This window comes from Polypterus senegalus, chromosome 3 (assembly GCF_016835505.1).
Source record: "Polypterus senegalus isolate Bchr_013 chromosome 3, ASM1683550v1, whole genome shotgun sequence".
In the NCBI taxonomy this organism is placed as follows: Eukaryota; Metazoa; Chordata; class Cladistia; order Polypteriformes; family Polypteridae; genus Polypterus; species Polypterus senegalus.
Genome location: NC_053156.1, coordinates 14,172,330 through 14,185,053, shown reverse-complemented (window position 1 = coordinate 14,185,053; position 12,724 = coordinate 14,172,330). Strand labels below are relative to the sequence as shown.

General features: G+C 51.5%; 1 protein-coding gene across 1 annotated transcript in view; it reads left to right on the top strand.

The window, feature by feature from the left end:
• LOC120524857 (formin-like protein 3) overlaps positions 1–12,724 on the top strand; it is a 60,545-nt gene that overhangs the window by 31,904 nt on the left and 15,917 nt on the right. The window contains 5 exon segments of the mRNA XM_039746653.1: positions 7,221–7,304; positions 7,380–7,460; positions 7,547–7,623; positions 10,184–10,267; positions 11,132–11,281. Coding sequence (XP_039602587.1) covers positions 7,221–7,304; positions 7,380–7,460; positions 7,547–7,623; positions 10,184–10,267; positions 11,132–11,281 — 476 coding nt within the window.

The window sequence follows — 12,724 nt, the reverse complement described above, 5'->3', positions numbered from 1 at the left end:
TTCAGTAACAGTGATGGAAAGGCGCTATGTAAGAGAAACGCTTCATGAGATGCTGCTGCTGACTCGGTGGCACTCGAATGCTTTTTTCTCACGCTGTGGTCGGAGAGTCGTCTTTGGATGTCTCCGTGTGTTTGTTGGGGTGGGAGCTGCGGCAGGTTGCCTATTCCGTGCCTTTGCTCTGATAATGGCTTGCTAGTCACACAAAAGCCCCTTTGTGGTTTGCTCTCCTCTCCGGCTCCGGTTTCTCCTCACGGCCCTGATCAGATTCTCAGCTTTGCACTTTGTGTTCTGAAGGCGTGGGTGTCGGCGCGGCCTCCACTGGATACGGAAAAGCAGAGACTGAAGATGAGCTTCATACTCTGAGACTGGTGGGAGGGCTGCCTCAAGGTGGTCTGTGTGATGCTTCTAACCAGCACAGGGGGGCCTCCCGTCACTCCCAGGGTCCGGGCCTCACACCCTGACATTATTGAGCAGGTCTCTTAGATAGCCTTAGGTAGTCAGTGTGAAGCTCCACCCCATTACTGTACACCTAGAGATTAGTGGGCGGGTCACTCATTTGCCCCCCCCCAACAGTGTGAAGCTCCACCCCATTACTGTACACTTAGAGATTAGTGAGCGGGTCACTCATCTGCCCCCCACAGTGTGAAGCTCCACCCCATCATTGTACACCTAGAGATTAGTGGGTGGGTTACTTTGCTGCCCCCCTGAAAGTGTGAAGCTCCACCCCTTCACTGTACACTTAGAGATTAGTGGGCAGGTCACTCATCTGATTGACAGTTTGGAGCCCTGGTGTGGGTGTCTGCATGGCCGTCACTGGTTATGGAGAAGCAGAAAGAAGGTGAGATTCACATCCTGAGATTAGTGGGCGGAGCTTTTGGCTGCCTTCTGGTGGTCAGTGTGAAGCTCCATTATCCCCCCCACCCCCGTACTGCACGCATTTTCATGAGAAGGTAGAATGTCGGTGCCTGATCTGCACGTTTGACGTGCCGTCTTGCATTTTTATAGACCACCACAGCACCAGGCCACATTGTGAACAGTGCCTAGGGGGCTCATGTCCTTGTACTCGATAGCAACTATTTTGCCTCTTGGCCACACACAAACTTGCTGCTCCCCACTGCAGTTTTGTACCTGAAGTCACCAGGCATGTCACAGCGGTCCGCTCATCAAGTGCCATGTCATGTATCAGTTTGTCTGTCTGTGTCTGTGTCACATTGTCATCACTGTCACTTGATTCAACTAAATGCTTCGGTTTCACTTTCTTCTAGAACTCCCTTTACTGCTTTACATGCTGTTGTGGTTTGGTTGAAGGCTCCGCCCCACTCATAAATATTGATGAGTTACCTCACTGTGGCAAAACACACAGAACTATTCTAGCTTTGTTGCAGTGTGATGTTATTTCATCCACAAGATGGCAGCAGTGTACTGACCCGGGCTTTACACCATAAAGCGGACCCTTAACTGTCACCCTGAGTTTGAATTCACTGGAATTATTTAGAATTCCTAGCGCGGGTCACACGCGAGGTTAACAAGGAAGTAAAGAAAAAAAAAAAAGCTACACGTGCTTTGACTGGACGACCAGTTGGAACCATTATACCGTTCAGCACAGTGTGACCAGTAGGGGGTGCTGCAGCCCCACACATTTCAGACACAGCAGCTCACCGACTCCCAAGGGCATTCGAATAAACTGCCCAGAACTGTGGGAAATCCTCCACCTTTATAGGGCTGAGGGCGGTCCCTGGCAGTGAGGTGCAGGTGGCTCCGCCCCCTGGGGAACCTCCCCTAAAACACAAGGCACATAAGAAAGGCTGACATACACAGACAATGCAAAAAAGAAGGAAGACCGCAAACAATCAACAAAAGTCCCAAAGTGAGCAAAAAAAAAAGAATTGTATATAAATATAAAAAATATATTGTGTGCCTTTCTATTTGTCTAGTACAGTAGTCAGATATGAACAGCACCTACCTGTCAGTCTTTCTGTCTTTTTTTATAGCACCTTTCATATCATATAAATAGATAGATGTGAAAGGCACTATATAATAGATAGATAGATAGATAGATGTGAAAGGCTCTACTGTATATAATAGATAAATCTATCTGTCTGTCAGTCAGTCATATAAGGTGTGTTGCCCCCTGAAGTTTATTCTGTTGTCTCCCTCCTCATCCACCCCACATCATGCCCTGGCAGTTGGATGTCCGCCTTATGCCCAATGCTGGCCTAGTCCTCTTTTAAAAATAGGGTCTCTCTCTCTCTCTCTCTCTCTCTCTCTCTCTCAGTTCTGGTCCTCCACCCAACCTACACTAAGCCCCCTGTGCTGTCCCGGTCCCTGTGTGACAGTTGAGTTGTGACAGTGGAGCAGCTCTGGTCCCTGCTTTGTTCAGAGGTCCAAACTTCACCCCAGTACAGGTTTAGAAGTGGGCTGAGTGGGAGGCGTGAGGTCCTCGGTGCTCCATGGTCCAGGCTCGACCACGGTTGGTGTGGGCTTTGCTTGTCCTCGCTGTCTCCATGTGGATTTTTCTTTTTTTCTTCATTTCACATGCCCCCATTCCAATGTGGTGCCCTGTCCAGGATTGGCTCTCAATGAGATAACACAGATTAGCCACAAGGGGGCGCCACTGATTTGGTCATTTTACTTGGAGGTCTGAAGTGGTGACTGTCATATCTTATTAAGCCACTTGTTGAACACGGCCATGAAAGGAGCTATATACCACTATACGGGGTTGACAGCAGCCACTGTGGGACCCCAGACCTGGGTCTCCAAACAGTAGAAGGTACCCTCATACTGGGAGCACTGGGCATGCAGCATCCACCCTGCAGTGGCAGAGGAGAAACAGTAGGAGAGAATACAGCTGGAAAAAGAGGGGGGTGCCCACTGTGCCACCCTGCAGTGGAAGATGAGGGGTTGCCCATTGTGTCAGCCTGGTAGAAAATGAGCATCCATCCTTTGAGAAACTTTGAAATGTTTTTTTTTTTTATGCCCACCCATTACAAAATGAGCAGCTTTGTTTGTACCAGCCTGTTGGAAAACAATGGGTTGCCCGTTACACCCCCCTTTTGAAAAATGAGGGACTGTTGTGCCAACCTATTACAAAATGAGGGACTTTCTGTCATGCCTACCTGATGGAAAATGAGGGGGCTGTGAATAATGCCACCCTATTAACAAAAGTCAGAAAATGAGCAACTGCCCACTGTGCCAGTCTGTCTGTCTGTCTGTGTCACTCAAGTTCAGTTTCTTTGTCTTTTTGTGCCCATCCTGTCCCTTTTTTGGTTTTCTTCTCAGCCAAGCTAAATTTGTTCTCTCTTAGTCAATAATGCCCATTGGCTGTAGTGGGCAGGTGGGCATCTCCCTGACATCTTTCCTGCCCTGTTCATTTGTGCCACACAGGGGGTCCACATTGTTGACATTGGGCTGGACAGCTTACTCCAGCGTCAGTCACAATTGTCATTTGGCCCAAAGCTTGATTGATGGTGGTGCCCTCAAGGCCTGGCACGAGTCAGTGTTGCCATCCTCACTGTTGGGCGGGGGTGTAATGAGAGATCCGAAGATGAAGAGCGCTATAATTAGAGCGGGCTAACCATCAATTAAGCAGCGCTGCCCCTCTTTTACCTTTGGTGAGCTGGAGTGGTTGGGTGGCACTTGGCGCGCAGTGTGGGCACTCATTAGCTTGTCTGTCCAAAGCATTTTCAGAGGTACGTGGCACCAGGGGCCTAATGGCACCCTTGATCTGGGGTGGGATGGTAGGGGAACAAAAAAGGGAAAATTGCCTGTCTGGAGACCACCTGTCCTCAAGCACATGGCACCCCATATTGTAAGACCCCTGCACCTCCAGGTGGTCTGGTCATCGGGGAACCCTCTGGATGACTAGGAAGCATTTGGGGCGTGATGATGGGCATACAAATAGGAGGGCGCCCCCTATCTGCGGACTGAATGCCTGCATCTTGTCCAGCAGAGAGCACCACAGGTACTGTAAGACCCCTGCACGTCCGGGTGGTCCGGTCATGTTGTATCATTAACCCTTCAGCTGCTGTTTTGCACGCTTGGTGCCTTCAGCTCCTCACCCCGCTGTCACGCTTCAGATTTGCTGACTCGTTCGCTCAGCAGGAAGCCATGGGTGGGCGAGTCGCCATTTCTGCTGACAGCTAATGACCGCTCCCGCTGACCACGCTGACCCCTCCTGCTGGCCCACAGCCGGCACAGTGAGTGGGCATGATACTCGGGTGTGGGCACCCCCTCGCTGTGTGTGTCTGCGTCTCAAGAGTTCAAATCAACACTGCCAACAACTAGTCCTGACGTTGGACTTCTTCTATTGAAAGGCGCTATATGCAGCTGAATGAGGTGTGGCACCCTAAATAGGAGGGACTTGGGGGTTTGATTCCCTAAATATAATAAAGTCAGTAGGCACCCTGTGAGAGGCACTAGCCTGAAGGGCGCTATAAAATGTTTTTACAGAAGCCCCCCACCCGCATTAGTATGTCAGGGGAGGCGGGCACCTGTACCTATAAATAAGAGCCTGGGGCCACTAGAGGGACCTCTAATAGGGCAGTTTCAAACTTCATCTTTGGAGTTGGGGGGCCGCCACCCCAGAGAGCAGACGGGGGCTCACCTGGTCAGGTAGACCCAGAGGGAAGTGGCTGCTTGTTGTCTTTGGTTTTTGTTTCTTGCTATTGCCTTTGTTCCCTGTGCTCCTCCCTCCTTCTTATTTCTGGTGTGTGTGACCTCTTGGTTTGAGAGCGCCACCTGTCGCCCACAATGCGTATCACGTTCTGTCTTAATAATTAAATGGTGGGTGGTAACAACACAAGGGGGCCTTCGTAGAATTCAGTGATGAGTCACAGTTTGTCTGGTGCTCTATTAAAAGTGCCAGTGAAAGGCGCTATATGACTTGATACCTGAGGATGCTCAGTAAAGGCAGATAACTCTCATTATTTAGGGCATTCCGTATGAAAGGCACTATATAGGTGGAGGCACCATTTTACTTCATCTGTCTGTGTCTGAATCATTCTGGGTGTGCGCCCATCCGCCCGCCCGACTGGTACCCCTTCAGGTTTGCTGGGACTTTGTATAGGGCTGGTTGTCTTTGTGAAAGGCGCTATATATAGAGCATCCCAAGTAGTAAACGTCGTGTCAAAGGCTGAACTCTAAAATAGCTTTTCATTAAGACACAATCTTATTGACTTGACTGGCTGACTTACGATTCTGCTTTACCTGAAAGGCGCTATATTTTTACTGAAGTGCTCCACGGGGTCTCTTGTACTTGATCCGTACCACTTCCTCGTACCATGGAAGTTCAACCTTAAGGCACGTTATGTGATGGACTAAACAGCCTCTTGGTAAACTGAATGGACTGGGAGGCAGAGTTGTGTAGTGCCTAGTCCCACAATGCACTGGGTGTTGGGAGTATCCACTTTCTATCCCACAATGCACTGGGTGTTGGGAGTATCCACTCTGTTCCACAATGCACTGGGTGTTGAACTGTCTACCCCCCAGTCCCACAATGCGCTTGGTGCTGACCTGTCCACTCTGTCCCACAATGCACTGGGTGTTGGGCTGTCTACTCCCCAGTCCCACAATGCACTTGGTGCTGACCTGTCCACTCTGTCCCACAATGCACTTGGTGCTGCCCTTTGCACTCTGTCCCACAATGCACTGGGTGCCAGGCTGTCCAGTCTCTGTTAGGTATGTCCTCACCCCCCAAAACCCCCCCACTCCCCACATCAGGACGCCCGTACGGTCGCACGCCGCTTTATAGTTTAATGGAATAAATGGCCACCTGGTTAATGGTGAGGAACATCTAACTGAGCCCCTGGGTACAGCTGGGGGGGCTACATGTACTTGGGATGAGTTGGGGGTCTCAAAGGAACATGGGGAGAACATGCAGCACAGTGCTGGTCTGAGTGTGGTCTGTGTGTGCCCCCTGCCATCTTATCTTGTAAGGCATGCAGGCTGGTGTCTGAGAGGTGCCATGTTGTACTGACTGTTATGTTGCTGACTCAATGAGTGCTTCAGGTGCACAGCTCGCTGTTAAAGGCGCTATATAACAGAGCCTTTCAGCTTAGTTTGGAAATGTGCGCATTATTAAAGTCACCTCGGCGCTGCTGGAATCCCCCCTCTGCCCGCCCTCAGCTGACTTCCTGTCCCTGGCGTCACGACCACGAGACTCCGCTGATGTCATCCACAGGAAGTGCGCTGTCCCGTGCAGGGACTTTTATGGCATGTGGGTCAAAGGACGGCAGCCACCTGCGTGCCATTTGCGACGGAGGCCTTGCATCCCACCTCTGAATTCCCGAAGCCCCTTTGAGTGCCACCTGTTCTCCCGGGCAGCTCAATGCCCTTCAGTCAGTTCATCTCACTGATGGCAGGAAGTGACGTCATGGCGGCCACCGCAGTTGCAGGCCACTTTGTGTTCTGCTATCTGGAGAAATGAGGGCAGCTGCTCAGGTGAGGAAGATGAGCAGACCGCCGGCGAGAGAGAGCATCCTGTGGCTTTGAGCAGAGAGACCACAGAGGGCGCTAGCTGCACTCCTGCTCTGCACGCTGGTTTCAAAGCCTCCCAAGATGCATTGCACCTCACTCCACTGTCCCACAATGCACTGTGCATCAGGGTGTCTGCTCCCCTATCCCTAACAACACGCTGGGTGTGGGGCTGTCCACTCTACTACCCACAATGCACTGTACTTCAAGCTGACCACTCCCCTGCAGTCCATTGGGCTGTCCACTTCTCTTTGCATGAAAGCACTGGGTATCAAGCTGCCCACTCCACTGTCCTATAATGCACTGGGCACCAGTCTGTCCAGTCTCTGCCTGACAGTGTAGTGGGTATCAGACTGTCCTGTTATGTCCTAGGTACTGGGTCTCCTGTGTTCTGTCCCACAATGCACTGGTCACCGGGCCGTCTACTCCCCTTGTCCCACAATGCACTGGGCTGTCCTCTCCTCCATCCCACAATGCATTGGGCACTGGGCTGTCCACTCCCCTGTCCCACGATGCACTGCATACTGGGTTGTCCAGTTTCTGTCCCACAATGCCCTGGGTAATTGGACTGGCCAGTCTTTGTCCCACAATGCACTGGACATCAGACAGTGACCTTCCTACCCCATAGTGCCCTGGGTGCCCGGGCTGCAGGCTGGTGGTGTTGTGGTAGCTTGAGCTGGTGGTGCCCGACTTGAGTGTTGGGTGTGACCTGCCACTGTCACTGACTTGTCCCCTGTGTGTCATTTTAGAACTCGATGAACCTCCCGCCAGACAAAGCGAGACTGCTGAGACAATATGACAATGAGAAGAAGTGGGACCTGATCTGTGACCAGGTAGGTGCCAGAGCTGGCGGGCACAATGCCACCATTTTGGCTCCTTGTGCTTTTGGTGACGCCTTTGTGTTGCAGGAGAGATTTCAAGTGAAGAACCCGCCGCACGCATACATTCAGAAGTTACAAGGATTCCTGGACCCCGGAGTCACCCGGAAGGTGGGCACCTTTTCATTCTTCACATACCTGGAGGTAGGGTGCCCTGACCAGTGCCCACTGCTCACCAGGCTTCTCTTTTATTCCAGAAGTTTAGACGGCGAGTCCAGGAGTCAACCAAAGTGCTGCGGGAGCTGGAGATCTCACTGCGGACCAATCACATCGGGTAAGGCTGGCGTGCACTGCAGCCAAACAATAGGGGGCAGCGCCCGCTGGAAATGCGTTTCGGATGTGCCATTGTGCTGCGTGATCCTCCCATTATGTGCTTCCTGGCAGTGGCCACCGCTGCTGCTGACTAAGGTGGTTGCATCGTCCGAGGGGCTGCGGTGGTGCTGAACGTCTGTGGGACGAGCAGGCCGGGGCCTAAACTTGGCAGTGCCCCTCGTGGTCGATGTGAAATGCTAAATTTCTCGAGGGGTCTTTTTCATTTCTTTTCTTTTGGCAACTGCCTTCTGAACTTTGACCCCAAAGTTTGTTATTCCTGCACATGCCAGAAACCCAAAATAGCAGCATCTGCTCAGACAGGAAATGGGGGCAGGAAGCCGGGGGTCGGGTGGTCCCACGAAGGAAATCTGAGTCGGCCGCCTCTGGACTCATTTTTGGTGAATGGAGAGAAAGCAAGGCAGACGGCGGCTCCCCACCCCGCTCGATTTTACTTCGGCCCCTCTGCATGCGCCCCCGCCCCCCCTCCTGACCCAAAAGGTCATGGCCTCTAGCATGTGCCACAAAGACTCAAAGTGCAGACCCCTCAGTACTTAAGAAAAGAGTCGCCAAGGTGTGGCGACCCCTAAGCCCAAAACATTGCCCCCCTGTGGAAGCCTTGTGTGAACCCAACTCACTGAGGCCCAGTGCCAACACTCCAAACATGGTGGGTTGTAACCTGGTATGAAAGGCGCTATATTAAATCAGGTGATGGCTGCTTATGTCCAGTCAGTGAATTGTCCAGGTAAGCCACACCTTCCAATACAGCCGCTCTGCCCTTTATAGCGCCTTGCAAGGCACAGTAAAGCAGAACCCGGGCATCTCGCTGGCATCAAACTTCCTGACAGCTTTAATGTGTGGCGCGTGTGCCACAGCAAAAAGTGAAGGAGTATAAAATGAGTGGAATGCGCCAGTCAAGTGAGTCCATTTACTGCAGCCCACTGAGAGCACCCACATGGGCAGAACGCTGCAATCTGCACATGAGTGGGCATCAGCATGTATAATAGAGTAACAGACTGGGCATTGCCAAGAGAAGAACACAGCCCATGAAGTGCATCTCTACTGGCATAAGGCTGCAGTTTGTTTCTGTACATACAATAGAGTAGCAGGCATCAGTGTGGGCTATTCAATAACAAGCTGGGCATCCACAAGAGAAGGGCACTGACCGTAGCCCTTAAAGTGCCAAAGGCTGCATCTGCACATGCAGTATAGTAGCAGGCATTTGTGCAGACTATAGAATAACAGGCTGGGCATCCACAAAAAAAAGGTAATAAGTGCCACCTATAAAATGCCAAAGGCTTTGCCCATGCAATAGAGCAGTAGGAATTACTGTGAGCTGGAAAATAGACTGGGCATCCACATGGGAAGTGCACTGAGTGCTGCCCATAAAGTGCCAAAGGCTGTATCTACACATCCAGTAGTGCAGTGGGCATCAGCTTAGGCTATAGAATAACAAGCTGGGCATCCACATGGGAAATTCACCGAGTCCTGCCCATGCAATCAGCACCTTCAATGGGCCGCAGGCATCAGGAAGGGTATTAAATAACAGACTGGTAATCCACCGAGGACACAGCCAATAAAATGCTAAAGGCTGCATCTGCACATCCAATAGAGCAGTGGGTATCAATGTGGGCTACAGAATATCAGGCTGGGCATTTACAAGGGAAGGGTACGGAGTGCCACCCATAAAGTAACCAAAGGCTGAAATCTGCATCTGCGCATACAGTAGACCAGAAAGCTGCAAGTCTATGAATGTGACATGGTGCCAGGCTGCACAGCTGAATGCCTGCTAGAGTGCCAGTTTGCATTTTCACCTACATGACAACAGCTTGAAGCTACAAGTCTGCATGTAAAATTGACTGGGGGGCTGCACATCTGCATATGAGTCTGACCCTTCAGTAGAGTGGTAGGCTGGGCAAAGAGAAAGGAATTGAGTGGGGCCCACCCAGGGGCATCGCTATGCACCAAAGGCTGCATACCTGTGGCGCGAGCTGCACGTCTGCACAGTCAGTAGAATGGTGGGCTGCACAACTGCCTGCACCATGGAAGTTCAACCTTAAGATCTGTCTGTGCCAATGAGTGGTGGGCTGCGCATCTGAACGTGCTGTAGGATGGTGGGCTGCTCGTGTATGCAAACACCAGAGCAGCTGTGTGCAGTAGCAGTGGATGGCGGACCTCCAGGCTACACGTCTACACACTTAAATCGAGTAGCAAGTCTTCCTTCACGCTGTTGGTCGTTCCTCTGAGCCCACCTTCCAAGTGCGTTGCAGCACCGTCCTTCTCTGGGGCACATGTCCATGCCAGTTCACGCTTGGCGATGGCACGTGTGCTGCTTGGCCATGTCGTGCACAATCTGAAATCCTTTGGTGGAGGAGCATGAAGGGGGAAAAGAAGCCATTATAAGACTGGCAGATGCAGGGTGGGCTGCCTCTGGTGGTGGGGCAGCCAGGCGGGCATCAGATGCTTTATTCAGTGTGTGTGTGTGTGTGTATATATATATTTTAATCTGTCTGTCTCTGTGGCAGGTGGGTTCGCGAGTTCCTCAACGATGACAACAAGGGTCTGGATGTCCTGGTGGAGTACCTCTCCTTCGCCCAGTGTGCTGTCATGTAAGTAGAGCACTGTGGCTGCTGGGGGGGGGGAGGAGGTGAGGCTGACCAGCATGAGAACCGCTGTGCCCGTCATTGTAGTCGTGTTTCCTCCCAGCCACTAGGTGGAGCTGCGGGCACAACAATAACAAGAGCCTAGACTAGAAAAGGGGACAGGGGAAACAGGGGACACTGAAGAGTGGATTGGGGACACTAAATCAGAGGACTAAGGTGTTGGACAGGATGATGAGGGTGCACATCTGTAGAGCACTGATCACTGGGGACACTGGACTGGCATGGTGGACAGAGGGAGTAGAGTCCACTAAAGCAGTAAGGGACGTTAGACTTTGACCAGCCTGCTGACTGCCCTCCTGTGGACAACATCGTCGTTGTGCATCCAGCACACTCCTCTGGCCAGCATGCCCACATTACTGAGAGTCCCTCTTATCTCGCCATCATGATGCCATCCTGCTGTCTTGACTCCCAAGTGTCCATTCTGGGATAAACAGGAAGGAGGGTCAAATGTGGCAGGCCGAGTACCACTGAGTGCCTTCTGCCTTCACAGCACCATTTACAGTCAAAAGTTTTGGAGCCTGGCATCATGCCAGTCTGCCTATGACACCCAGTAAACTGGCATGAGAAGAAATGGTGCCCTTCATACACAGGATTTTGTGCTTTTGAGTGACTCAGGGATATGCCGGGGCGGGGGGGCTGGTGTAGTGGAGCATGTCCCCTGAGAGAGTCGACCCCATGAATTAGAGGGTGCTATTTTGTGCCACCTTGTCTCTGCTTTTGCCCGCTTGGCCTCCTGTCTGCTTGCTGACGCCGCCGCCGCTTCTTGTTTGTTGCTCTGCTTGTCCATAACCCTGCATTGTTTGTTGTCAGGTTTGACTTTGAGGGTCTCGACCCAGGGGAGGACGCCGGTGCCTTAGACAAGTCCAGATCCTGGAGCAGGTCTATCGAAGATCTGCACCAGAGCAATGGGCAGCCGGTCAGCAGCAGCCTGGCACGCTCTGCCCGCCACTCTGTCCTACGGTACGTAACCTCCAAGAGGCCTGCCAGCCAGAAGGGGGCATTACAGGGTGGGAGTGGGCCAGTCCGTACAAATGTAATGATGACCTCATTGCCCAGTGTGCATTTTGCTATCCTTGCCATCTGGCATCCATTGCATGTCACTACATTAATCATTTGATGCCCACTGTGCATTAGCAGGTGAATGGCACACCCCTCAACAAGTGCTCAGTGCCCATGTATACTTGAATTGCTTATTCTTGAGTACACCTCATGTGGTGCCCAGCCCAGCCTTGTACCATTTCCCCTTGGAATGCGATGCCCAGGGAATGCCTCACGTGGTGTTAAGCACAGCCCTCACCCAGTGCCCATCTGCATTTGAATTGCTCCTTCTTGAACATACATCACCATTCTCATCATGTGGTCCCCAGCACACCCTGGCACGATTTCCTTTGCTTTTCACTATATTAACTACTTGGTGCCCAGTACACCTTGCTACCTGGCATTCCCAGCATTCTGCTAATCACATGATGCACAGAAACCCTTACCAGGTACCCAGTGCCCCTCTGTACTTTGCTCACCTCTTCTTTGCTACACATCACTGTCCTCCGCACCTGGCATCCATCTCACCTTGGTACATTTGCCTTTTTGATATCCACAGTGTGCCCATCACATGGTGTGAAGTTCAGCCCTCAGCCAGTGCCCACCTGTACTTAAATCAGTCATTCCTGAACATGTAATGGCCTTCTCATTATGTAATGCCCAGCATGCATGGGCACTCATGCCTTTTGGCATCCAGTGTTAATCACTTGGTGCCCAATACACCTCTAACTACCCTTGCCACCTGGCCTTCACTACATGCAACTACTGTGATGCCCAGTGCCCATCTACACTTTAGTCACTTGTGCTGTAGCACACATCACTGTTCACATCGCCTGGCATCTTTAATTACCTTTGAATTTTAGTTTTTACCCTCGGTACATTAATGCCCAGTGCACATCATTTGAAGTCTGGCAGTGCCCATCTACACCTTGCTCACTTACTCTACACCACACATCACTTTTCTGATCACCTAGCACTGTAATTGTCTTTGAATATTGCCCATTGGCATCCACTGCATGTCAGTTCATTAAAGACTTTGTGCCTAGCACACCCTGACCATATGATGCCCAGTACAGCCCTCCATTTTTGCACAGTGAATATCTTAATTAATGATCCTTGGCATAAATCACTGCTGTGGCCATCTGGCGCCCAAGGCACCCTACTACCCTGAAACACGTTGTGCCCAACATATACCCTATTCTCCTCGGTACCTTCCCTACTTGCTGCCTTGCACACATCTCACACTATTCTGACTCCCCACTGCCCGGAATGTACCACTGAGCTACCCTTATTGAGATCTTCTTGCCACCCAGTGCCCACACCTGCAGTTTCAGCTGCTTCTGCCCACTGTTGCTGTTGCTGTTC